The 26,958-nt window shown below is 46.8% G+C and overlaps 6 protein-coding genes across 6 annotated transcripts in view; 2 read left to right on the top strand and 4 right to left on the bottom strand.

Annotated features, from left to right (window-relative positions):
- The window catches only part of LOC126559214 (UPF0687 protein C20orf27 homolog), a 462,937-nt gene that overhangs the window by 92,206 nt on the left and 343,773 nt on the right, over positions 1-26,958 (bottom strand). The gene's annotated exons all lie outside the window — the stretch shown is intronic.
- Positions 1-26,958, bottom strand: part of LOC126558950 (dihydropteridine reductase) — a 374,118-nt gene that overhangs the window by 11,414 nt on the left and 335,746 nt on the right. The gene's annotated exons all lie outside the window — the stretch shown is intronic.
- Positions 1,273-1,749, bottom strand: LOC126560019 (bursicon). The gene has a single exon (XM_050216180.1). It carries the CDS (start codon positions 1,747-1,749, stop codon positions 1,273-1,275), a length of 477 nt encoding a protein of 158 aa, XP_050072137.1.
- On the bottom strand, positions 8,980-10,191 carry LOC126558587 (vacuolar protein sorting-associated protein 37A). Its single transcript, XM_050214624.1, has 3 exons — positions 10,037-10,191; positions 9,765-9,957; positions 8,980-9,693 (listed from the first exon to the last, which is right to left on the bottom strand). Exons 1-3 carry the CDS (start codon positions 10,078-10,080, stop codon positions 8,980-8,982), a joined length of 951 nt encoding a protein of 316 aa, XP_050070581.1. The 5' UTR covers positions 10,081-10,191.
- LOC126556809 (integrator complex subunit 3 homolog) lies at positions 10,988-14,778 on the top strand. Its single transcript, XM_050212327.1, has one exon. It carries the CDS (start codon positions 11,143-11,145, stop codon positions 14,722-14,724), a length of 3,582 nt encoding a protein of 1,193 aa, XP_050068284.1. The 5' UTR covers positions 10,988-11,142; the 3' UTR covers positions 14,725-14,778.
- On the top strand, positions 16,961-18,562 carry LOC126558342 (FAM172 family protein homolog CG10038). Its single transcript, XM_050214343.1, has 5 exons — positions 16,961-17,070; positions 17,208-17,367; positions 17,435-18,102; positions 18,186-18,270; positions 18,411-18,562. Exons 1-5 carry the CDS (start codon positions 17,014-17,016, stop codon positions 18,560-18,562), a joined length of 1,122 nt encoding a protein of 373 aa, XP_050070300.1. The 5' UTR covers positions 16,961-17,013.

Raw genomic sequence — 26,958 nt, forward strand, 5'->3', positions numbered from 1 at the left:
GTTGTTTGGAACGTTTGTTCGGCAGATGACCAGCTCACCGGGAACACCGTTGCTTCCCCTCCTATCCTCTCATCCGCTGTTGTGACGCTTGTTTGTTGTTTCCTCGCACGCACTGGTAACCCGCGGCTATGTATCTTCGTTTGTTTTGCTCTTATTAATGCTTTGCATACAAGGCAAGCCCGTCCAAGAAAGGTTAATATTTTATCGGCTTAAGGCTGTAGTTGGATGTCCAGCTTGACAACCGGCGCAATAATGGCGTTACTGCTCAGCATGCAATCAACGTCCCGGGGCAGAGTAGATCCGCTCAGATCCATCAATCGAGGAGGGACGACGACGTTTTGGTTTTTATAGCTAGCCTTAGTCGATTTTATTGCTGCAGATTATGATCAGTACACAGACACAAATGGTGCCGTAAATCCTAAGCCTTCAAGAGATTGTGGGTCAAGTGATTAATGGGAAGGCGGAAGAAGGCGAGGGCTGAAAATTTACAAAAATCCTGCAACGAGTAATGTAATTTAGCTCCAACGTAACCATCTTCCGGTTTGCGCACACTAGTATCGTTAGTTTGGATTGTTTATGTAATTTACCGGGGCTCGAAATTGGGAAGCCAGCAACTTTTTAGGGCCAATTTCACCAGTTAGCAGCGCGCTATTCTCGTTAACACGGAAGATGAAGTATAATTACGTAAACGCAGCTAGCAGAAGAAAGCAGCAGACAAAGCAGACACACACACACACAGCGAGCGAAAAGGACACGAGTTTAGGACCAGAAGGGATGCAACACGGAACGCGGAACATTAATGAGTTTTTAGAGCAAAACAGGTTGTTGTAGCAGGAATACGGCGACAAAAAAAAAAGGCAAATAAGGCATAAAATGCAACGAACAAAAAAATTGGATGGGATGGGTGGCGCAGCTCAAGTTATCCAGGTCAGTTTTTGCTTTACGATAATGGCGCGTTGTGTTGTTGGCGGGCAATATTTTTGGGCTTGGCAGAGCAGAAGAACAAAAAGGCAAATTTGGAGGCTGAGGTAGCTGTTAGCGGTGGGAATTATGTTAGCGTTAGTTTTCAGCTTCCGGATGAAAGCTATTTCTACGGTGAGGATGGGTTAGGAGAATGGGTAGAAGGGGTTGGGAAATTGTAGTTTGAAAAGTTTTGTTTTTTCTTGTTACTCTTGAAACCCACCGCCGGAACTACAGCAGGAAGGTAAGCGGCATAATATAAGAAGCACCTTTTTCGGAGTATGGTGAGAGCAACACACCGACAAGGCCAAGTCAAATTAGGATCTTTGGCTTTGCAAAGGAAGTGGCGAGGAGTATGGCGAAGTATCTTATCGTACGGAAGCGTGTGGACCACAGAACATGCATTACGAGTAATAGTGTGACGGACGAACGTAATATCATCATCATCATCATCGTCCAACGCCCGGAAACACCTACTTTGCGGAACTTTTTCTCGCCATTCTTCGCCTTGGGACAGAAGAGCGAAACGGACGCTTCCCGTTCGCCCGACTCCTGGCAGCACATGCACGACCGCTCCATCTGCCAGATCTTGCTGCCGGACACCTGGATGTAGCTGGCACAACGGCCAATGCAGGCGAACGATGGGATGGGCTTCGGTACGCAGCCCGGATACTGCAGGACGTGGATGACGGGCGTTACCTGACAGTCGTCTGCGGAGTAGCGTGATCCACCGTCCTCTGACCAGAGGTGGGCCAGGTGGGAGAGAGGATACGTGTGGAGTAAGGACATGTTGAAGAGAGTGTAAGAGAAGGAGAGCGAGAGAGAGAGAGAATAGGCAGAGAAAAGGGATACAAAAGTTTAATTTCAAATATCAACGCATCAACCACCGTTGAGGGGGCCCATAAAAGCTAGTGACGAAATTCGGACGGTACTGTGCGGTCGATTAGTTTGGTTTGTCGATTTGGTGCAATTGAATTGTGGTGAAGGCTGCTACATCTGTAAAGCATCATTACAAAAGCTGGAAAATAGGATTACAAACGTGTGTTAGATGCATTTAGTGCACATGGTGGGTGGGTGATTGGGTCCACAATCGCCATTTTGAACTGTCTGAATTGATTTAGCACTGAAACGATTTGTGCAGTGTCAATCGGTTTTTTTTTCCTCCTACCATCAAATGAAGTCAATTTATCACTAGGAAACTGGGCTTTAATCCGATTTGCCCGCAGCAACAGCAAAACAGCAGGTCGCAATGTAACGGCGAACCCTACTCCCGCGTCAGCGTCCGTCCCACATGCTGCTGGATTGCATTAACCTCGATTCTTGGCGAAGGACAAAAAAGGCAAAGGAACGACGTGATGCACATTTAAAAAAAAAGACATTGCATCCCTACAATTTATTGCGCTTTTCACCATTTCGTTTTAGCTTTCGTTGGCACTTTGCACACATAGCGCCGCTATCATCCGTCCGTTTGGGAATGCGATCGACCTAGTTGGTTTGGTCGCTATCTATCGCACCAATCTGGTAAGCTACGATGTTCACACTATTCTCCGGATCGATGCGGCAATCTATGGGAGAGGTTCCCGAGCAGAAGAAGCGAACGAAAAAGCGCTATAAATTCAACAAACCTGTTGGACAAAAGGACCAACATGTGAGTGGTGTGTGTCCCAGTTCACACGTAGCAAGGACATTCAATTGCTTCTGAGCAACGATCCTAACTAAGGTGGGCAAATAATCGAGCCAAAACCGTCTCCAATAACTCTTCAACAGTAATACTCCATAGAGCGTGCAATTTTATTGTCGAAATTGGCTCCGAAAGGGAGTGAATTAACTTACTCAAAATGGCACGCGACGGCTACGGGGAAAAAGTTTGAAGTTGATAGAATTAAAAAATGAAGTTACGATTATTGCATTATCAGTCAGCGATTAATCCAGCAGGTAGTGGATCTCGCAAAGCAGAAGAGGATAAAGTTTTGTGATTAATTTTCCGCTTTAATATCTATTCTTTCACATTTGAGGAGAACGTTATTTTAAGTTACTTTGGATTATTTATATTAGAATGAGGTACGCAAGAAGAACCCGTAAAAAGGTAATCCCGGTATCGTGGAATTTTGTGCCTGATTTATGTTTTTTTTTCACGTGAAAAAGGGACAAAACTTAGCGCGGAACCCTACCATCAGGTTACATACTGATGCTGCCAAGCGTGGAAAATTGTAAAATTGGGTTCTCTCTCGTCTCTCCATTGGATTCAGGAGTCTTCCATTTGAGGCAAGTGAGGATGAGCTCAAGGGAAAGAGATTCATTGCGTTGTAAAGAATACATCTTAACAATTTACGATTATTTTGCTATGTGCTTCATATCATATCAAAGCAAACTTTCGCCCTAAGATAATCCCCGATCCCGGTGGAAGCATCAATGTCTTTGATGCTGGGGGTAAGGGAAAGGGACTCTTGCTTGCTTTGCTTACCAAGAACTCCATCATCCAGAAGCATCGACAGCAGAAGTCATAAATCGTGAGTCTCCTTATAGTTCACGCAAGCTTTTGCGTCCAAGTCCAGAACTATGGAACGTGCTCTTGGCGAGAAATATCGTCGTTATACACGGACGATGACGACGATGACGACGAGCGACTGCATCTCGATTTGTCGATTTGTCAATCCTCTTAACAAAGGACCGAACAAAGGCAGTCAGCAATGACGTGATTCGTGCTGTCAAACAACACTCAACAGGACCTTTCCTTTCCCGTTATTCCTCATGTCTGCAATCGTGTATGCTGACTTCCTCTTCGCGGCGAGAAGTTCATCGACGCGTCACCACCCACTGTTGACATATTTCGACACTTATCCCCAATGTTCGTCCAGTGGCCGGTAGACGTAAACTTCTGGTGGAATTGGCGGAAGAAGGATGTAATCAAACTTTGTGCCTGGCATCATCCTAAACCCATCATCCCACCGGATCTAACTTTGTCAACAGTGTTCCTTGACCAATCGGGTGGTTTTTTTTTGCATGTAAAGTTGTTTGATTATGAACCTCGGTATTAGTGTTGTTGTGGGGTTAGTAAAAATACATAACACATGTCCGGGGACATTATTGCGTGTGAGGAAAAATTTGGCGCCAAGTCCTGGTTAAAACGTACGGGGAAATCAATACTGTTCTTAGAGTGGTAGGGAACCTGTTTGATGTTTGTCTCGTCGTAATAGCCATCTGTCGCGCCACAGTTATCATGCCATTGCCTTTCGCTGTGGCTGGATGGTTCGTTTCGTGTTGAGAAATCAAAGAGGGAAAAAGTTTCGAAAATCCAACACCATCAGGTTATCAGTTCCGACGGGACTTAACAGATTTAGCGCCGGTCAGGCAGAACAGAGAAAATTTGGCAAGATGTTTTTTTTTCTAGGAGAACCAGTCGGAATGGGTTGCCAGCAATGGTGAGCGTAGGATTCGATGATGCGTTAACTCGTGATTGAGTTTTATCGAGTGAATGTAAGTGCTGGAGAGAACATATACAATCAGTAAACTTTTCTGCTACGACGTGGCCGACCGTACCCGATCGTATGATTTACGTACGGGACATTGGGCATTCGATTTATTAGTGTTGATGGCGAACAGCACTGTAACGACCAATTTTGCAGAGTTTGTCGAGGAATCGGCTTCAAACAAATTTCTTCTTCTAGTTCTAGGAGTTTAATGACCTTAACAGATCATACTGGCAAACTGATTGATTACTAGAATTATTGATAACCACGTAGCTCCGGATGGGGTTTGAGCCCCAGTTCTGCATTGTGAAAACTAGCGCCGCTGTCGATTCTACCTCTGGAACGCACGATGCACATGCTTGTTAGAATGAATATGACCAATATTACTCAACATATAAAGGATCAAAGAAGGAGAAAGTCGTCAAGCAGGACTAAACCTTCATATCAGCCGATAGACGAAGAAAGGGTTCTCCTGGACAACAATCCGATCTCATTAATTCCACACGAATTAGAGTTATTAGAGTCTGGAGAGTTAGTCACGTGACCTATTGTACCCGCAGCTGGATAGTCATTAATACATCCTGTTACATGCTTCTCTAGCATCTATACTGAACCCTATCCTCGGAGAGCTGACTGCTGAAGTCCCGCGAAATGTGCTTTTCGTGCTCCTAACGACTGATGTTGCCCTTTGCAAGGACCTATCCTTATTGGGCCCAATTAGACTCTTTCAGCTCAAAGAAAGATAGTCACACAGGTTCACTTACACTTTCTACAGTTGAATTTTCGTCTGCAAATCTACTGTTACAATAATAGACACACACAATATCGCAATACACTTATTTATGACACAGCACAAATAACTCTGTTGCATTGCTCGTCGATACAGTTTTCCCAGGGTGCGAGTAAAAGGGCGCAATGCGATAGAAATGAATGAACAACTTCTTTCTGTACCGTCGCCTTCGTCGTCATAAGCCGAGCATAAGAGCAGAAAATAGTCAGGTCATTTATCATGCCAAATGTAGAGGAAGAAATAAAAAGCGTCCGGTGGGGGAACGCGCACCGGGAGGACGGAGAAACGAGTCGGACAAAGAGTTTAAGCGCATTTCGTGTTGTTTCCGCCCACAGCCAACATATCATTGGTTGGCTTGCTGTGGGTGCTTTCGATTAAAAATGGGTAGCATCAATCATAATAAGCCAACAAGCTGGCAAAGCATGGCCAAGCAGCCAAGACGCAGCTCCCGAAGGCTTCTCTTAATAGATTACTTCAGATTTCGTCTTGTAGTGCGTTCCTCCTGTTTTCTACTGTTAGCTCAGCATGGTCAGTTACTAACTTTCAAGCGAAAAAGGCAAGTCCTCCCTACCAGTCAAGAACATTCAACACACAATCAAGGCGAAACACTTGACTAAAGCGCGGTAATTGTGCGCGCCCGGCTCGTGATTGTTTCGAACATTAGGCAAATTGCTGGCAATGCATACAAATAGGACAGATGCGAAACCTCGGTTCTCGGTTTGTTTTCTTAAGAGATGTAATGTAAACGATATAGCTGAAATCTCTACCCAGTATATAAACTGGAGTAATACTGAAGAAAAAGGATATGAATCGACGGGCTGTAACAACGGGTGTTTGCCAAGTAACGCAGTGGCAGGTTAGAGTCTATATTCAAATAAGAGAGACTTTATCTTACTACTTTACCGGAAGAAGTAGCGTCGGATGGGGAAGAAATGAATTTGAATTGCACAGGCATTAACCGATCTCGTGGTGTACTCTGGTGGATAAGGGGGGGGGGGGGGGGGGGGGGGGGGGAAGAGAGAGAGAGATCGAGGAGGTTCGGAGATTTTACGGCAACATTTCGCTAGTTCCGTTTTCCGCCCAACGGGAACAACGGGTGCGGCGTATTTAATAAAAGAAAGCTTCTCTGCCTGGGTCTTGCAAGCCGATTGTCGTCAGCCAACCTCCAGCTTGGCTGTGTTCTTCTGAGATGTCGGATATGGGACAGGAAATTCGAGTCAAGTAAATTCGATAACGATAAAGTGAATGCTTTGGGCGGAAAAATTGCGACACGTGCAAGGGTGCCTTATACACTCTCCAGCAAAAAGCGCATCGAGCGCAATCTGTCCTCCCTCCGGCAAAAAGGCTTAAAATGCCACAAAAATAACGTTTATGCTGATGATCGAAGAATAGTTGGTGAGACTTCCAAAACGAAGGAAAACACTAAAAACCCCCCGATAACACTCGCAAGTGCATACAAAAGTACCCTAGGACCAGTTCTTTCGCCGTCGGAACTTTGAAAGCACGGGACCCATCTTTGCGGACCGAATCGACAAACACATACCCCAAGTTTGATGCGATTACCATCCACAAAATCTCCATTTGTTGGATTCATTTTGGCAGCGGAATACGGCATAATGTGCCATCCTCCAAAAAAGCGTGTTGGGGTGATATTTTAACGCTTTTTCCTTCGTTTTACAACTCCGCTGCCGTTTATAAGGGTTCATCTTCTATATCCGGAGGCAAATATGTTCACCGCGTTGTAGTGTTGGAATGGTTTTGTTTGTCTGTTGGTTGGTTTGCGAAAATTGTGGGTTTTTCCACGAAGATAACGAAATACTAGAAGCTGATGGTGGCTTAGAATAGAGCAAAACGAGAAACGAGCAATGGAGCGATGGCTCGAGGGAACACCAGCAACACCGACTAATTGGGGACAAACGGCACAACGGATGCAAGATGAGAACTTGCTTCTGGTTGTGAAGCGGGAGGGTGAAGGTTGATTTGAATTTCATTATACTAGAGTATGCCACCTGCTGGTGTTCCGTGATGTTCTACTGGATAGTAGACGAATGCTTTCTCCCCATTCTGACCACAGAAGTCAGCATCAAAAAGTGTGTACTTCCTTTTCCATGCCAGGTTTCAAACTTCACTTTTTAATGTCACATTAGTCTCATCTTAATTTGTGGATTTGTGTAAGGAACTCCACTGACCAAGATTAACCATTTTCACTACGAAACTTCAAACCTTCCTTTTTTCTGGCCTTGCACAGCTGTGTAGTATATACGGCACGCCAAGAGGTTCTCTTGGTAAGTCTTGGGATTTTGCTTCCCAAAGTTACGAAGTTTGTGTTGTCTAGATTTCACACGACACAGCGACTTCTCACGTGTTTTTATCTTTTGTTGTTTTCTTCCGTGAGTTCTTCACTTTCACAACACACACGCACACTTGACACTGAATGCTTGGCCAATTGGCTCCATAACACTCGCGGTCTTCTCCTGCTCCAAAAAATCAGATATCTGGAAAAAACTTTCAATCGAAACACCGTGTACAACCTTGTGTCTTGGGTTTGGGTACTTCCGGTGTTTAAGGGGGGAAGATAACTTTTCTGTTTAAATGGCAACTCCCGTACAACGACACACAACGTTTGGGGCCACCGTTCGCCGCGCACTTTATACCGAGAATGAGCATTAAACCCGAGCGGGCACTGTTTATTATAAAGCAGCGCGCTGCCCAACCTGTCTCCTGGTGAGGTGCGTATTTTTCTGGCTCTTCTTGTTCTCCGGAAAAGCTCTCACCAGCTCTCCAGCTTCGTACGATGCTGAATCCTTAAGGGAGGGGAGAAGTGTTTGAGGGTGGATGGGGTAGGTTTGACAAGCTCCCAAAGGTCGTGAAGTGGAGTGTCCTCGCCCCGAGTGGTCGGTGGCCCTACCGAGAAGCTTCGTGCTGTGTGAGCTAGCACGCGCGCGAGAGCGAGAGCAATGAATGTGTGGATGAGAGGTTCCTGCTTGGGAACATTGGGTTGGGAAGTCCTTCTGGGATGGACAGTATAGTTTATCCACTATGTATGATGAACTTCATCTCGGTGCTAAGGAAGGGGATGACTTGAAGCAATTCATGTTGTTGCGTTAAACACAGGTTAGAATCCTTTATGAAATAGTTTTCTGATGTTAATTGGGGCCGTTCAATGAAGGATTTCTATGTCAAATCGCTTTGTCGCAACAGATAACAGCTGTTAAAGGACTCACGCAAAGGTACTCCCAAAACACGGTTTGCCATACATCCCTGAGGCGTCATTGAACTGATTAGGCTACATGTTCCGGCGCTCGTCTGCTCTCTCTCTCTCTCTCGCTCCGTTTTTATTTGCGACCAACTTTGTTAACCCATGCTAAACATGCCTAGCGCATTGTGTGCGGTATGTATCCTCACATCGTAATCCTTTAAGGACAACCATGTTAAACAACACTGTTGCGTGCGCGCCCAGTGGGTGGCAGAGTCGGTTAGGCTCTGTTGGCACACAGACACCCGTACCTACCGAATCAGTTCGGAAAGAGAGGCAACTTGCTTATCGCTAATAAAACAACGGAGAGAATGGAGAGGCTCCTAACCACATGACGGAGAAGACCCTCCGGTCGGGTGAGACTGCGCAATGAAGCAACAATCAAGAAACACCGTTCATATCACCACCGAACTGTTCATTCTGCCTGAACTTGAGAATGTTTATTATTTTAAACATAATATTAGCTTTACGTACAAATATCACAAAACAAACGCATCGTGTTATCAGAAAGCGGCACGCTCCAGCGCGTTCAATTGCTGCACCAAACGGTCCTCTTTGGCTTTGCGCATCGTGTACAGTTTGCGGGATTCGATAAAGTTTTGCAGAAACGTGCCTACATCACTTTGGCCGGCCAGGAAACGTTGTGCCTCGTCATCACTTTTGCTGTCCGCAGTCGAGACGGCAATCTGTAGGAGTTCCTTGATGTGCTGGGGGGAAAAATCTTCCGCCTTACGTTGGTAGCGCTGATTCATGGTCTCCCACTGCTGACCCAGTTCCTTGAACTCGAGCGCTAGCGATTCCACCTTCGATTTGCGCTCCTCGACCATTTCTTTGCGGGCAAGATTAACGACCGCAAGCGACTCTATCCCGGCCAGTAGTTGATCCATTTCGTCGTTTTGATGCTGCACGAATGGGAGCTTGGTAATAAATTCTTCCAGATAGTCTTCATCCGTGTTTAATCGGTTTAGCTCGTCAGTGGTGAGATTTCGCAACCCAAACTGATCCGGTTCGTGGTGTGATGGGGATAGAAGTGCTTTACGGTTGTCGGTACCGAAGTCTTGGACGTTTCCGTTTCGAGTAGTCTGATGCGTTGGTGGAGCAGCATGATGTTGCGGTGTTGCGGATGTTGTTGGTTCATTGACGAACTTTGGGGGATGTTTCTCAAACTCCCTGCCAACTGCTTGCACGATCCTTCCGAGATCGGAATGAATTGTGTACTAAGAGAAAATGGGATTACAAGCCGTTCAATTGACGCTACTAACGTGTGACGAAAATGGGAGCTTCATACGTTCAGTATTCCGGGTGCGTTTTCAATCACCCCTGTCGCTGCATTCACCCACGGATGGCGAAGAATCGGACTCACGATTAGCTTTGGCTTTTCGTTCGGGAAACTGCTGCCGAGCAGAATGTTGATGGCGATCTCACGTCCACCACAGTCAAAGTTAACCAAATATTCTTCATTTTCTTTCACCTCCTGTACACTGTCGCGGGATGGGAGAAAAACATGGGGGAGGCGGTCAGATAATGGCAACAACTGCGGAGTCACCGATTCACGCTCACTTGTGATTGAATATCTTCAGTGTATCGATTTGCCGTTTGCGCATCGTTCCGAACGTTACTATCCTGGGGCGTGCGGTCGTTCCAGCACCGATTAACCAGTACGGCCTACGACGAAAAACGCATTTATGATCAGGTAATTTGATTTACACACCGTGGTTCGCTCGTAGTGATGCGCGAAGGGAAACGAATGATAAAGATTTGGGGTTTGTTTTGGTTACGTTTGTGACGTCATTGTGATGCTTATTTACGCCAAACGTCAAATTTCGGACAGTCGAGCGTATTCCGACCAAAAGGGTGAATTTCGAATGAATAACACAGGGTTGGTTTTGGGGTACAGAATGCTCGTGGAGCATAAATGCATTGATTTTGCACTTGCACTTGCAATAAATTTTCCGTAGAATACGCGAGGAGCACTTGATGGGTTTTTTTCTCTTGTTTCTTTTCGAAAGGAAACGCACCCCTGCGGTTCATATCTGAACCAGGAAAATTGTTTTGTTTTGGTGTGATAATTTAGAGAAGGTTGTATGGATGGTAAGTTGCACGAAAAAGAGGACCAAAACGGATGTCTTTCCAATAAATAAATGCACTTTCTTCGGAAGCAATTTTCAATTACATACAGTTCGAAAAACAACAGTCGACGTTCGAAGCTTCGCTGTTCGAACATTGCGTTTAGCACCGCGGAGTCGCTACTTGATAGGTTTGGTCTCGTTTTGACAGCTCCAGTTGCACGGCAAAAAAAAAAAACGGGTTGCTGCTGCTGCTGCTGGTGGTTTGGTAAACGGGAACGAACAACGACGATTGGCCAACACGAATACGGGAACAGAAAAAGGGCACGACGGAATCGCTTGCCCGTCATCACACGCCAGCTCACCGTACGCGTACCGCGTGAAGCGAGTGCCGCTGCCGTGCGTGCGTGCGTGCATGCTTGTTTGCAGTGCTGCTTTTGGTCGCGCGCCACACACACCTTCACCATATCACGAGCAGTCTGTGTGTGAATGTACACAACGCCAGCAGAAGCAGGGAGGCTTCAGCTCCGCTAAGGGCGCGATTGACCCGTACACAGTGGACGCGCGGCGGATCGAACGGCAGACCACCACCAACACCAAATGGACCCGAGCGGGAAGGCCGCCTTCGAGGGCAGCAAGCTGTTCGTGCAGACGATCGACGCGCGCGATGAGAACGAGGAAAAGTATATGCGGGCGTACCGCTCGTTCGAGGAGACGACCGCGGGCCTCAGCGATAAGGACTTTCACGATCTGATGTCCTCGCTGGTCAGCAAGGAGAAGCAGCACGAGGAGATTTCGCTCGCCCTCGTCTACATCATACTGACCGATCCGAACGGTGCACCGAAGACGTACCGCGATCTGACGCTGCTGACTCGCGATGGGCTCGGATTTGTGACGGCCAATCTGGCGATGCTGGTCGCTGAAAAGTACCACAAGCTGACGGATGTGGCACGGAAGCAGCTGCTGTGGTTATTGCGCGAGTTAATCAAAAACCAGGTGCTAAACGTGGACAATCTCGCCTGGAACATACTGCGGCAGGCAAGCGGTGGTGACATTAGTCCAAAAAACATTGCCCTGATCGAGGGACTGCTGGAGATTTTTACCGAGCATCGGGTGTGGTTGGAGAAGGACCAGTTTCTGGTCGGGACGGTGGCGTACACGTTCGTGCGACTGATCGAGGACCATTGTGGGCCACAGTTTGTGCATCTGCGGAGCAGAGAGGTGAAGTTTGTAATCTCGCTGATACGGGACCGGTTCATGGACATTATACCGCTCGGGCGAGAGTTTGTGAGGTTGCTGCAGAACGTCGGTCGAATACCGGAATTCGATCAGCTGTGGAAGGACATGCTGTACAACCCAAAATCGCTCTGTCCCAGCTTTAACGGTGTGTGGCAGTTGCTGCAGACGCGCACAAGCCGACGCTTTTTGCGAGGCCGCATCACGCCAGACATCGAGCGCAAGATTCACTTTCTCACGAGCAACGTCAAGTTCGGCAATCAAAAGCGCTACCAGGATTGGTTTCAGGAGCGGTACTTTAATACACCGGAATCGCAAAGCTTGCGATGCGATCTGATCCGGTTCATCATTAGTGCGATTCATCCAACGAACGATATGCTCTGCTCCGACATCATACCACGCTGGGCGATTATTGGTTGGTTGCTGACGTCGTGCACGAATGCGGTAACGTTGGCGAACGCGAAGCTGGCCCTCTTCTACGACTGGCTGTTTTTCGATCCGGCCAAAGATAACATCATGAACGTGGAACCGGGCATACTGGTGATGTACCACTCGATCAAGAACCATCCGCTCGTCAGCTGCACACTGTTGGACTTTCTGTGTCGCATTATGAAAAACTTTTACCCGAAATGGGAAGATCGCATCAGGACCGGTATCTACAACTCACTGCGAAAGATACTGGAGATGAAGGTCATCCCGAATCTGGTGCCGTTATTTGAATCGCCCAAGCTGGACCGCGAGCTGAAGGCAATGCTGCGGGAAAACTTTCGCGAGTTTTGTGTGCCGCCGAACAGCATGATGTACATGCAGCAACATCCACCACAGCCCGGCATGGAGGCACAGATGATGCAGATGCACTATCCGATGGTGGGTGGTGAGATGCCGGTAGAACATGGCCCACCTCATCTGATGCATCCTCCACTGGGGATGATGCATCCTACGACGGTTCATCCGAGCCAGATCGATATCAATGCCACAGTGACCACCACCACACAGTTAAATCGAATGGATCCCTCAAGGAAAGCACATGATAGCGGAGGAGGTGGAGGTGGCGGTGGTGGTGGTGGAGGGGGAGTAGGAATAGGGCCCGGTTGGCTCGCCTTAAGAGGACCCATGCCTGTTACGCGCGGTACACCTCCCACTGGTCCACCGGGTGCAGCTGCAGGTGGAGGACCCAGTGGTCCCGCCACCAGTGGGCCAGCAACAAGTGTTCCGAGTGGTGCACCGACAACCGGTGCAATTTTTGCCAAACCTGAAGCACCGCCACGAACAGAGAGCAGCGTCAGCACGGCGGACGAACCCAAATTTAGCGATGACGAAGAGGACCCATCAAAAACGTCCGCAACGACAGCCACCAAAACGGAGGACGTATCGGATGACGACGATCTACCGCTCGCCAAGGTACGGCTACTGGAGAAACCGGCCATCGCAAAGGTTGCCCTGCCCGAAACACTGAACGGCCATCTGGAAGAGTTTCTGCGCGAGAAGAGCGTCAAAACGTTCGAACCGCTGCTACAGTGTTTGGGCAGCTGCGGGAAGGCAGCCCTCAACCAGGAGCAGGAAAACTACCTCACGGAGAGTGTGATATCGGTGATCAAGCAGACACTGCCGGACAAGAGCTACTTCCCCGCGTCGAAAACGGACGACAATTTGTCGGACAGCATCAACTATCCACTGTTTGCCGCGTACCGCATTCTTTACCAGCAGGAGGAATCGTGCAAAAAGCGCATCATGGCTCTGCTCGTGGCGATCGTTACGCGCGTCAACGTGGCCGGCTATATGTTGCTGTACTTCCTCAAGGTGCACGGGAAGCTGCAGAGCCGACGGAAGGAAAGTGCCGGCTCGAGCGCCACATTCAAATCGTCCGTGTACGGCGTGATGTGCGATGCGCTCGATACGGTCGACTCGGTGGACGAGTGCATCGAGAAGGATCTCAATCTGCTCGAAAAGCACAACACGCAGATGTTTCTGTGGATTCTGCCGGACATGTATCGGGAGTTTAAGCAAACGATGCTCAACAACACGACCGTACTGCGGCTGCTGGTCGGTTGCATCGATGCGAGCAATCTGGGCGACATAATCTACAGCATCACGCAGGGCAAACTGATCCTGTTCGACGAGGACGGCATCGTGGACATACTGCGCAAAAGTCTCGAGTACGAAACGTTCGAGCAGGTGTGCATCTGGCAGCTGGTCCAGGCGCACGACATCCCGCTCGAAACGTTCCAGGAGATCATTCCCGAGCTAGAGTCGGGCGCACACGCGGAAGCACTGACCGCCATCCTGTTGCTGTTGCGCGCGGAAAAACCAACGACCGAGCTGGTCCGGTTGCTGCTGAGCCGCGAAACGGAAACGAAGCACCGGGGCGATCCGTTCGTAACGTCGGTCCTGCGCTACTGGTGCCAGGAGTATGAGGAAAAGCTGTCCGAGCTGATTGCCGCCCTCCTCACGTCCAAGTATCCCTCCAACTCGCCCAACAAACGCAAACGGCCGTCGAAAAGTGCGCAACAAAATACGGCCCCCACCTCGGAACAGCTGCTCAACCATTTGGAACACTTCCGGCGCAGCTGCCGACACGGGAACGGTACCGGGACGGGGCTGTTTGTGCAGAACGATATGCAGCGCGCCCTACAGCAAGCGTTCGCCCACAGTGCCGAAAGTCAGCGGAAACAGTTTAGCGATCTGTTTGCACTGGCGGCCGAAGACGAAACGTCCACCACGGTGGGACGGCGGGGTACGAGTAGCCGGGGTCGGAAGGCACCCTCGAACAAGAAGGAAACGGCGGCGGAAAAGGCGGCCGCCGCCGCTGCAGCAGCAGCGCATGCCAATAATAGTAAGAAGGCGGCGGCCGAATCGGCGGCCCACTTTAGTGACGATTCGAGCGACGAAGACTGGTCCAAGCAGAAAGCCTCGAAGCGAAGGAAAACGCTAAGCGATTCCGATTGACACCGTTCGCTGCTGGTGCGCTGCTGCTGCTGCTGGCGGGAAGGTAATTGTGTACAGTTTTTGACCTACTACTGCGTTCAGTACTTTTGTGTTGAGGGTTAGGGCCAAGGGTCAGGGAGAAGATTGAGGAGCAGGAGGAGAAGGGAGCGGAGAGAGGAGAAATGCGGGAGTAGCTCTTAGCACACTTGTACGCCTGTCGCCGTTATCATTGCTGTCCCATGTAAAAGGGTGTCTTTCGTTTGTTTTTGCTTCTAAAAACTCGACCCGTTTGACGCCTATAACACACTGGACACCGAAGTTTTGCTCCATTACGACCCTGGCACTGTCCGTTTGCTATGCTAAACGGATAGATTTGGCGAAAGCCCGGGATGCAATATTGTAAAAATATCGTTATAGATAAGAGATCAGCGTATCACTTCGATTCTCTCGCACATTCCGGAAGGTCAGTTGCGGAGAATGAAAATGGAAAGGGGCGTTTTTTTTTCGTTTCTTCGTGATAATGTTCAAAAGTTGTATGCTCTGTGTTTTTAAAAATTTTACTTAGATTTTTTTTAAACGTGCGGCCCTCTTAAGCGCTGTTGGGAGCATGCTCTTACAGAAAAGGTTTGAGCCAGAAGTTGGTCACACACATCACAAACTGTTCTGGAAAAAGGGGATGGAAGTCGTGGATAGGCGTCGAGTTAGCGAAAAAGTGAACTCATTTTAATCGATCATCAACTGAGAAGGATTTTGCGAAGTCTTCTCTCTTTCTCTCAATCACTCCCTTCCTCCGTCTCTCTGTATATCTCTCCGTCGTGTGTTGTCGCATAATCAAAATCCTGGATGGAATGATCCTAGGGTGGGAAAAAAAAGGATACTGAGGTAGTTCCACACACACGCGGGTGTGTGGTCTGTAGGGAATGGGAGAAAATGGGGGAAAGAGAAAGAAACACACGGCTACAAAAGAATATACACACTTAGAAATTGCGTAAAATATGTAATAGTATTTCTAAAAAAAATGTTTATAGATTAAATAAAGCGAAACATTGATGTAAAACATGCACCTTCCCGGGGATTTGGTACACATTTGCATGAAGTTAGTATTAGTAGTAGAAGTAGTACTGTTGTAGTATTAGTATCCTTGATAAATTATCCTTGAAATTGTTTTGGATTGACTCCTCCATCTCTCCCACCCCCACTCCTCTTCAGGACCTGATAAATCTTCTAAACAATAAAGGGAAATTCGACGTCGATAGTTTGAAACATTTATTTGGTATCTTTATTGAAATTTTCTTGGCGTAATGACTTGCTTTATCAAAGAGGCCGTATAATAGCTTATTATTTATTGATGCCACTTAAGCAGATAGGAGCGACATCACCCCGAAGAAGATCGGTCTTCATGAAGCGGGACCGAAGTTCAAATACCAACCGAACTATCCCACCGGAGTGAGGACTGACTATTCAACTACGTGGAATCAGAAAGTCTAATAAGCCATTCGATGGCCGGATTGACTTTAGAAGATCGTTAAGCCAAGAAGAGGAAGCAGTTAGTCAATCCTTACTATGAGCAATGATTCGATTAGAAATTTTGTAAGATGTTCTAGATAATTTAGTTTTTCAGTGGGTGGAATTAGCAGCCATCTGTGGCTTTATCATCCAAGAAACTTCGTACACGGCGCCTTTGGCTAGGAGTGAATAGATCGTCCAAAGAGCCTCGTCTGCCAAGATTTCTCGAGATAACAAGGAGCTGTGATAGTTGAAAAGCTAAGCTGCGAAATTGAAGAGTTTTAAACGTCCCCACTGTAGAGCACCATGATGCGCATTGAAGGGATCGAGAAGCCTTGACTAGGGGAACGGCGACTTTCAATAGGTTTTTTTTCGTGACCCCTGCTGCCGGTCGAGGCGATCCATAGTCTAAAGTCCTTATTAACGGGAAAAAGTTAATCTGAACTCCTGAGAATAGGGATGCGGAACTCCACACTCTACAACCATTTGAAACAATTTAGTGATTGAAAGAAGAAAACCACTAGTTTTTGTAAGGATATTGGCACGAACAAAATTACACCTGTAGCCCTTTCCGTTTCGCCAACGGAACATTTAAAATAACGTTAGAAACGCTTCAATTTGAACGAAACGTCAAAAGCCCGGATCCCGCAAATTTTAACGAAGACCGTTTGTCAAAAGAAAAGCTGAACGAAACCGGAATTTCAAAACAAATGCAGCTGCAAAGCGGAACAATTGAAGTGCACGCAAGTTCGAGGACATAAACAAAGTACCGTGTTGGCGCACACCGCGGTGGTTATTCAATCAATGTATCCTGCGCTTTACATAATCCCGCTCGCTCTCGGTGCATTTCAGTTGGCCAATGTTAGTGTTTGGTGGTGAATTTTGAGTCGGATTTTCTCAGCTCTTTGTGGACACAAGCGTACACAACAAACGTAGCAGAAAAGCCGGGCCCGGCCGATCGGTATTAGCTTATGAGGGTTCTGCTTCGTCTGTTCCAGCAGCACGCCAAACTAGCGGCTTTCGGTGGTGGTTGTGGTCATACGAGTGGATTGCTCCCTTGGACAACGCTTGCAGGGTTAACTACCGTTCGGATGGCGGCCTCGGAAGAACGTACCTATCCGACCACCTTGGAAGGATTCGGATACGGATTTAATGAAGGTGAGTGAGTAAGCATCCGGCTGTTGCTGAGGTGAAATTTAATGCGCTTTCGGTTTGGTTCTTTTAGATGGAAAATTGCGTCAAATAGATAAGGAAACGGGAAAGCTTACCGATCGTGTCTTCGACTATCAGGTGTACACATCGCTCTCGGAGAACCAGGCGCACTATGAAGCGTTGGGCGATGTTATCACGGAGTACGTGTACCAGCGGCTAGTGGAGCAGGAAGGCATGAAGAAACTGTACGTTCCAGACGATGTACCACCCGAGGAGGCTACGTTCATCTTCAGCACCAAGGAAAAACTGGACAAACCGAAGAAACTGCTCGTGCTGATACATGGAAGCGGTGTTGTCCGGGCTGGCCAATGGGCCCGTAGCTTAATCATCAACGATTGTCTCGATTCCGGCACGCAGATACCGTACATTAACAAGGGCCGGGAGCTAGGGTACGATGTGTTGCTGCTAAACACGAACGATAACTATCGCACGGTCAAGGGAGGAGCACGGAAACCGATCCGTGGTAGTCGCAATCCAACCGAACATGCCGTGACGGTGTTGGAGAAGTACATCCGGGCAAGCAACCCAGAATCGGTGGCGATCGTAGCGCACAGCTACGGTGGTGTGGTGACGGTAGAGCTGGCGCAACGATATCCGGAATTTTTCCGGGACAAAGTATTTGCCGTAGGGTTCACCGACAGTGTTCACGCGAGTTCGCTCGTACCGGAGGTGTTGAAGAAGGTAGAAGGCGGCAACGCAACGCAATCCACTAAAAGACCACTTTCACACTCCGGTTTTTTTCCTTTCCAAAATCGATTCCACAGATCGGACGCAACTGGGTGACGGCAAAGGATCCACTCGACACCCCGCTGACCATCACAAAGCACGATATTCCACGACACTCGGCTGGTAAGTGGGCCTGCTGTCTGCCTGCTGTGAGATGTCGAATGCACCACTTGACAAAAACGGCTACATGGCAACAGGGCTAACTAGATTAGGTGTTTATTAGGCACGATTTATAATTGGCCGTCTTATTTTGTGCTTCACAGGTCACATCAAGCATGAAATGACATCGTACAGTTGCATGAGTGCACTTTTCGAATTTCTCGAGAGTCGTTATGCAGAATTTCGGGGACGAAGAACCGATACGGGAAGTGCCACTGAATCACAGTCTAAGAAGGCGAAGGGAGACGAACTGTGAGCGAGTGACCAAGGGAATGGTTGAATACATAAGAAGAATAAAAAACACACATCCTCAAAATTAAATTGAAGAAAATATATCACCAATTTCTTAAACAAAATTGTAACAGACGTTCATCTACTTTAGCTTGTTCTTGTAACTTAAATTTGAAGAAAAATCCCACCCCAATTTGGTCCCTTTCAACTATCAAAACTTCCCATAATAACTTCTAATCGATGCATATGTTTACATTCATCTTCAACACGCCGCAGCGTTAGTCAATAGTCAAGGCATTTTTCTCTCGTAGCTCCAAAGTATCTCCAAGAGAAAGCATCCAACCGAAGCACCTTTCTCCCCAGCAGAGCACAAGAAAAGAGGAACTCGAACGCCTACACTAAATAAATCCGAGTTTATTTTACCAATCCCACTCTTTTGCCAACCATAAATCCAACGCCGATTGTAAATGGTAGATTACAAACTTGTGCTCTGTGATTTGCTTCCCTTCGACACCATTTTACCAGCGTGGCAATGTTGATTATTCGCTGCTCGTTGGGTGGTTGGTGATTTTGTTTTTATTATTTACCTAGCGACAAGCATCCGAAGTGTAGCAGCTCAATCTTCTTAAGGAAATTTGCAAGCAGTCGACGTTCTATTGTGTTTCAATTCCCTCCCTGGAAGGAGTAGCAGAACATCTTACCCGCCATGACGTCTGCACGAAGCTGTAGTAGGTATTATACACCACCAGAAGGGATAAAGAAACTCATTTTGTGTGTTCTTTCTATTGTAAATTGTCACCGGTTTTAGCATGGTGTTGTGAAGATGCGCCACTGGCAAAGATTTACAATGAGCGCCCGTGCTATCGGATCGCTTTATCTTTTTTCTTTTACCCTCCCAAGTACTTGATGTAGATCCCACAGTTTGGAATGGTTTTGCGAATTGTGAATGAATGGAACATGGCATAATCGCCAAGCAAGCAATGTTACAACGCAACGGTGTGGAAATTCGGTTAGTAAACCGTTCCCCGCAAGTAACAGAATCCGCGTAAAGTGCCCCATTTGTTAGAATTCGATTTAGTGTGGCACAACTTGTCGCGCAATGCTGTGTGCAGAATGGCGAGGGCATGGTGATGCGAGGGTACAATATGCTAATGATCCTGTGGTGACTTCTAATTGAGCGTTTATCAACGGTATTTAGCTTTACTTGCAACCTTTGCATGAGAGAAGGTGACAGGTTGTGGAGTGGAAAGAACATTTTTTGAACATTTGTGCAGTGGTTTATAAATCCATTAAGGTTTGAGATAATCCTGTCTCATGCGTGTGGCCGTAAAATAATCCGAAGTGCAAATGAGTCGCCAAGGGTCGAATCAAGATGACCAGAGCCATAGAAAATGTATCAAACAGTACAGCGATTAGTGGTCAGGAATCTTGATACGTCTTATAACTAACTTGATTAGCAGTTAAATTCTCATCCCGTGTGAACATAGTAAAGCTGGTCAGCGGATACGCGAATCCACTGGTAGGAGTCCTAGTCCTAGTCGATCCAGGAAAAAACGCATCTCTTTGAAACAAAGCAGATTTGAGGACGTGACAAGGAACCGCGCGAGTGTTCAGATTCGGTCATTACGTCCAGTTTGTTCCCGTCATCAGGAACCATTGGAGGGCCAGATTGGGTTTTCATTGATATATTCGATGAATAACCTCTTGGACGCCGTTGTTTGAGTTGCGCGCGCGAGTTGGACAAGCCAACCAGGTTTTCTAGGTCCAAGCAGAAGGACTCTGGTCTATTTCAAACAGACGAAATACTTCATTTGTTTTACTACAAGCGATAAAAAAAAAATGCAAAACATGTTTAAATGTCGCTCATCTCATAAAGAATTCTTCTCGAATTGACAAAAGGGAAGGGTAGACAAAGAGTGTTAAACAGAATTGAATCCCATTTTAAAATCGTCCATCAAATCGTCATAAATGTCCACGCAATTGTGATCCGCGGCCAGTAGCCAGTAAAAATTCCATCAATAAACGCTCAAAAACCCTCTCGATAATTGCACAGAATCAAAATCCCCTCCCAACAAAAGGATGCGGACGGAGGCAGGATTTATGTATGTTAAATTGCAATGGCGTCCGATGTGTCCGAAAAAAGTTAAAGGTTGAACAGTAAATTATCACTTCAATGCTGTGGCATCCCGGTCGGTGGTGGTGCCAACCAAAATTTATGGAACCGAACACATTCATCATCAGCATAAGGGACGACGAGAGAAAGGGACAAAGCAAAAAAAAAAATCATTTAAAAAAGCGGACCAATCGTAATTATAAAATTCACACGATTCCGGCGAATGGGTGGTTGAGATTGATAGTTGCGACCACCGATCGACCGATTGGGAATTAATCGAAGCAAATTGTGTACGAAGTTGAAAAACAAACCTCGGTTAAAAAAGTCGACGAGGGTCCTAGAAAACTACCAAAAAAAAAAAAAAAAGGGGAACCTTTACCTTCAACCAACGCAGAATTTACGCTTCGCTGACACAGTCCAGTCATGGGTGTTCAGCAACGGCAACTACCATTGCGTTCGAGTACTTTTTTCTGTTGCTCCGTTCTGGTGACTGAGCAGCACTTTCCCCCCCGCACAAAATAAAAATGAAACGCATATCCTGAACACCATGCATCTGCAGGTGGGAGAAAGGTAAAGGATGTTTGGACACACACACAAATCGGAAACATTTCAACGTCGGTTGTCCTGACTGTCATGTTTTGTTGTAATTTACGTTCACGGTCCGCTAGCCGATTGACGTGAAATCTGTGTTTAAAGGTGTAATTACTGATGTGGTTGTTGGTAGTCACTCTTTTTCCGTTCCAGGACATCCAGGTTGATAGTGTTATTTGATTATGGGGGAGCCGCTAGTTCCGGCCAGGACACCCTCAGAAGCAGTAAGTACCCGAAAATCATGATCGTTTGAGTGAGTTTAAGTGAGGATTTGATTTGAAACAATAGGGGGAGAAGCAATGGAATCAGTGTGTGGGAATTTGTCCACCTCCCCCTAGCAGTGGGGGCTTCCAGTGGTCAGCGAGATAATTACACTTTGAGGTTTTTCTGATGCACAGTTGCACTTTTCTTGATGCACTTTTTTTACTTTCATTCCGAAAAGGGATCTCTGATTAGCTTGACCGAAAGGGGGAATGACAGTTTGGGACCATATCCGGTGCAGTTGAGGAAATCGTTAGGGACAGATGTCCTTTTTGACTTGATTGCGTGGGAAAAGCACACAATTCTCTGATGGCCAGTTTTGAAGTGATGTGAAATTAGAAGAATCAGTGATATTCTTTTGTTGTCCGCATGTGATTCTCCTATTCCATTATCCAGGCCCCGTGATTTGATAAGTTTCCTGAACTTGGATCTTCTACTACTAAAGCAATCAGGTTCGGTGTAGTTATCAAAGTTCCTAGATTGTGTATTAGAATGTGGATTGACGGAGATACTATCGAGTCAAGGTAGTAGAACTCCTATCTTCTCTTAGCGATTATTCGGAACAGAGACTCTTTGGAGAAATTTTAGGACCAAATGTAACTTGAAAGAAATGGCCAGGAGGTAATCCAACAACGGCGTCGGCCTCCACACGACACGATCGAGGGTCAAATCCCATCCGGACCATTCTCCCCTGGAGAGGACTTGACTATCCAATTACGTATTATCAGCAAGTCTAGCAGGGAAGAAGAAGCAAAAGCTTCTTTGAAGTATTCTCAGTATCAACTATTACTAAAAAAGCTCCAAAGATAAATGCCAATTGAGTCGCTAGATGCAATGACTAGAAAAATAGGGCCATTTATTCATGTCTCCTAATACACCATTAGAAAGAAGATTCCTAAAAATCTGAATTTTTTGATAAAATGTGATGACTGAGATAAGCAGCAAATTTCTATCAGAAATATTAGGAGGTCGACAATGGTTCATAAGGTCTTTAAAGATGGTTTGAGCCATACCATGGGCGAAGAACTTTCTTACCATATTTTATCGATCGCCAATTCCGATTGCAATTCAAACAACAGTGTCCGATTAACAATTATTTCCTTAACCTTACGCTGATCTCTTCCTCCCCTTTCTGACGTTGATCTTGCAACGTCTCTCAGCACGTAGTAGAGATGATAGCGCGTACAGGTTGGCCATACCTCTTCTTTGCAACATCGGGAGCAATATGATTCATGAGCCTGCATCTTCTCTCTTCCCCCACAGTTCCATAATTCTATGAAATAAATATTTTGTCAGCTTTGTGCCTATTCATTATTGCACACGAACCAAGATCGCTGCCAGGGCTTACCACCTTTAACCCCGCGGGGCCATATGTATAAGTAAAAGCTCTTAACACTTGCTGCGAGTGATCGTCCCCGATGCAACGATGCCACCGCTTGCCTTCCTCGCTCCTTCGCCTCGTTAACAATCCTAAAACAATGGCATGCTGCTGCTGCCGCGTTGCACATACCAAGCGCTAAAATGTAATAGAACGAGCGAAAAAGGGAACGGCACGGAGGTACTCTGCCAGCCGGGCAGAGAGTACGGCTTACGGTAAGTTTTAATGATTTTGTGGGCTGATAAATGGGCTTGCCCTTGACATGATCACCGTTTGGCTTCCCGCGTGTACGTGTACGCGGGATCAACACTTGACTGGGGTTGAGGCGATGCAAAACGGTGCGTGCGAAAGCGTTCGCACCTTTCGGTGGGTAAGTTTCTTCCTGTGTGCCACACGATGATCACGCCCGGTACTGATTATAACCTCCCGATTCCTGGTCCCAATCGGGATAGACACACACACGCGGAGATTGTTGACGAGTACAAGTACACGGCACGGAGCAGGAGGAGATTCCTGTCCACCGGCAAGTTGTATGTGAATGATGATGATCCACGAACATCACCAACACCAACAAGAAGCCAGCAAACGGGAGAGAAGAGCACCTTCAGTAGAAAAGTGCCCAACGATAATTCTGCCCCAAAGTCCCACCACATCACAAGTAAAGGGCCAGCCCCGAACGTGCCTCAGCGCTCAGCAATCAACCAATAGTGGAGAAAGATTGATGAGCACCCCGTTCTCTCATTCCCGATGCGCCCAGTGGTAACTAATGATCAAAATATAATAAATTTTATTCAATAAATTAACAGATTTTGATGGTTTGGTTCGCTTCCCGTGGCTGTGGGCTACCCCAACCCGTCTCCATGCGTTGGACCGTTTGTGCGAAAATCGAGGTGCCAACGAAGGGAGGTCTCCTCATGACAAGTCGCTCGAAGGTGCAAACTAATTTGTGGAAGCTGCTAACTGTGCACTTTTTGTTGCTTGTTCTGTTTTGTGAAGCCACCGGTATCTTGGTCCACCTTTCTCTATGGATGCAATTCCACTGTACTCGGTGAGTTCCGCCGGTTAAGCGAATTTTTCGACAGGATGCACTTCCACTCTGATTGATCGTTGTAGAAGTTGGAGTTGGAGATGGCGTGCTGTTTTACACGGTGCGCATTGTTCCAAAACCGACAACAAACCGGAGCAAATTATGGTATGTTTTTCCATTCGCTCTAGATGGTGGTGGGCATCACATTTCGCTTCATAAATTGATTGTCTGGCAAAAGGTGGGTTTGAGAAGTAGCAGTAAAACGGTGTCTTTTTATTGGGTGAGAAATTATCAATCTTGAAGTGATATTTGGAAACGAAGAAGATCCAAAACACAACTGCATGAGGTTCTAAAGGCCTCCGACAGGATTGATCTTCTCTTTATCTAAGGAAATTGGAAGTATTGAGGCTTTGGAGTGGACTTGATACCATGATTATTGTCAAATCTTCTTGTGATATAGACTAAACATCCCTCGGAATGCAGAAAGGTTAAACTGATGACAATTTGTCCGCAATGTCTCCTATCTTCTTGGACCAATAGACAACATCAAAACAGAAGTACAGTTAATAGAAGCAAAAAAGTGTTAACATTTAATCCCAGAATGTCTCTAGCGACTTTGGGAAGAAGATGTCCTTAAGAAGTATGCTTTCGAGCTTGTGGATAGTTGCTAGACGAGTTGCTATGAAAACGAGCTCCACGAGTTAGAAAAAAGAGTTATTTTGACATGACCAATGGCTACATGCAGATCATCGTTTAAACCAACAACGAGGAAGGATAGAGATCAGGACCTCACGTCATTAACCTGACACCAGACAACTTAACCCTCAAACCCTCTACTCAGAAACAAACGTTCATCTCCAACATTGCTTTGTCGTACGATTGTCGTCTGTATTTATATTGCAATTATTATTGAATTTCCATACGATCATTCTTCTTGATAATACATTTTTTTATCTTCTTGTATCATCATGTTGCAAATGATTTTGTCAATCAATTTCGGTGACAGAACATTTGCTTCCTCTGCTACCACTTGAACGTTGCTGTGCTCTTCCCGGTTGGCCTCTCAGTGAACTGGACACCCTAAAGCGACCGGTGGGTCATGCGTCCACGTCCTGCAGCGTTGCAGCGTGTGATGAAATTATCATTCTCGCACCTTTGGCCGTCGGCCATTACACCGAAACCCTCAGCTTCAGACTCAGCCGGGACAAAACAACACGAAAGGCGTCGCTTTAACGATCCCTCGCAAGCCTCAGAGCCAAGCTAGCCAGCCAGCCAGGATATTGTGAGATGATGCCAACTGGCTAAGGCCTCCGAAAAAAAAGGAACTGAGTTCTCTGGAAAACGAGCCATCATCTCTCCCATTCCCTACCGACCGTGTTGCTTCTCTCGCTCGTCCAAAGTTGACGTTGTTAACGGTTCGCCACGGGTGCGTACAAATCATCCGTGGCCACATCAAGCCCGAAGGGTGCACGCACCCGCGAAGAAGGTGAAGCGTGTGTGTGTGTGTGTGTACGAATCGTTTTAAAATTCGAGAAAATGATAAATGATACACGGTAATGAATTTATGAAAACACTTCGTTTGCTTTCGCGCTGCGTTCGAGTGGTCCGCCGTTGATTGTTGGCCGTGGCGGCGGTGCCCTGTGATTGAGCATAGAGCAGACAGAGCATCTCTGGATGCGCGCTGGATGAGTAATGATTGACGTCTTCCAATATCGGTTGCTCGTTTTCCCGCACCTTCCCTTAACTGGCCTTTCCTACCACCACCACCGTCACCCGTTCGATGCGTTAGATTCCTTTCTCTCGAGCGTGTCCAGCCCGGGAAGGGGTTCGATCCGCCTGACCCAATAAGAGCGCTGGCACGGCGATAATGATGGTACGATCCGTGGCGTGCAAGGTGTGACCATCGGGCTCGGAGTCACGGCGCGAAAGGAGATTTATAAACATTTCAATTAGAAATAGAGTCCATTAATTGGATTTACACGCCGATTCGATGTGGGTCCGTGGGGCAAAGAAGCAAGGTGCGATCGGGCTTATTGATCGCAATCGAATGGGAGGCCCGAGTAGACTGTTGCATAATGCTGTGAACCTGTGTGCTCGACAATAAAATAAAACTTTTTTGAAAGGGCAAAGGTTGATCGCGCCAGAGAGAGAGACATTGATTTAAAGCTTGTTTGTTTTATCCACTTTACAGCCTTTCAGTTCAAAACAAATTTGTTATTATCTAATCTAATTCTATAATCTAAGTGAAGTGTATCACCAGTACTTGCTGTGTGGTAATTTATCACGGATCAACTGGTAATCCTTTCTCTTTCTTTTCATGGTACCCCCCAAACAACCGAACAAATCTTCACACAAAAGGCGATCGTGCCCTCATCGACAGGGAGACTTCAAGATCGTGAAATTTGGAGTTTTTGGACATGCGGTCTCGAGTGGGAAAAACCCCGGCTCCATCACACGTCGTCGATGGGCGCGATTTATATCGATCGTTTATCTTCGTTTTGTGCTCCAACGTGTGCCTTCCACAGCAGCAGCAGCAGCAGCAGTTCAGGCGGCCCCAAGAGCTTGGAAGGTGGATTATGCTTCCAAACAAAAGCTATCTCTTCTGACCCCAAAAGCAAGTGTAGACGGAACTTCGGGTGTGTGTGTGTTTGCGGAGGGCAAGCAAGCGATCACCCACGAAAAGGCTTGCTTATTAGATTAGGGAAGGCCCCCACTTGATCTTGCCCGTGAGTAATTAATCTAGTGCGGGTTCCGGTGCCCGGTCTAATGCGTGTGGACCGTTATTAGGCATGGAATGTGGTGTGCTCTGGCGTGTACTGCGAGTGACCCTCTCTACTCCCGAAAGCATCGAGTGACAAATTGACCATTAAAATAATTACCCTTAGCAGGGTAGCCGTCAGCCACCAGCCAAGCAAGTGTGGCGATTTGCAACTCGCTGTATGCACACATCGGTGCCCAGTAAATCATAATAATCATTTAACGGCAATCCTGCACTAGAATCTGGTGTCCTTGTTCCTTTTTCGAGGTATGACTTTATAGTCGTATCTTTTT

The sequence above is a fragment of the Anopheles maculipalpis genome, chromosome 2RL (genome assembly GCF_943734695.1).
Source record: "Anopheles maculipalpis chromosome 2RL, idAnoMacuDA_375_x, whole genome shotgun sequence".
Lineage (NCBI taxonomy): Eukaryota > Metazoa > Arthropoda > Insecta > Diptera > Culicidae > Anopheles > Anopheles maculipalpis.

Coding starts and splice junctions, on each gene's coding strand:
- LOC126556809 (XM_050212327.1), top strand. CDS start 11,143: ATGGACCCGAGCGGGAAGGCCGCCTTCGAGGGCAGCAAGCTGTTCGTG.
- LOC126558587 (XM_050214624.1), bottom strand. CDS start 10,080: ATGCGCAAACGGCAAATCGATACACTGAAGATATTCAATCACAA. Junction 9,958..10,036: donor CTGAAGATATTCAATCACAA/GTGAGCGTGAAT, acceptor ATCCCGCGACAG/TGTACAGGAGGTGAAAGAAA. Junction 9,694..9,764: donor ACGCACCCGGAATACTGAAC/GTATGAAGCTCC, acceptor ATTTTCTCTTAG/TACACAATTCATTCCGATCT.
- LOC126560019 (XM_050216180.1), bottom strand. CDS start 1,749: ATGTCCTTACTCCACACGTATCCTCTCTCCCACCTGGCCCACCTCTGG.
- LOC126558342 (XM_050214343.1), top strand. CDS start 17,014: ATGTATCCTGCGCTTTACATAATCCCGCTCGCTCTCGGTGCATTTCAG. Junction 17,368..17,434: donor CGGATACGGATTTAATGAAG/GTGAGTGAGTAA, acceptor TGGTTCTTTTAG/ATGGAAAATTGCGTCAAATA. Junction 18,103..18,185: donor TACCGGAGGTGTTGAAGAAG/GTAGAAGGCGGC, acceptor TCGATTCCACAG/ATCGGACGCAACTGGGTGAC.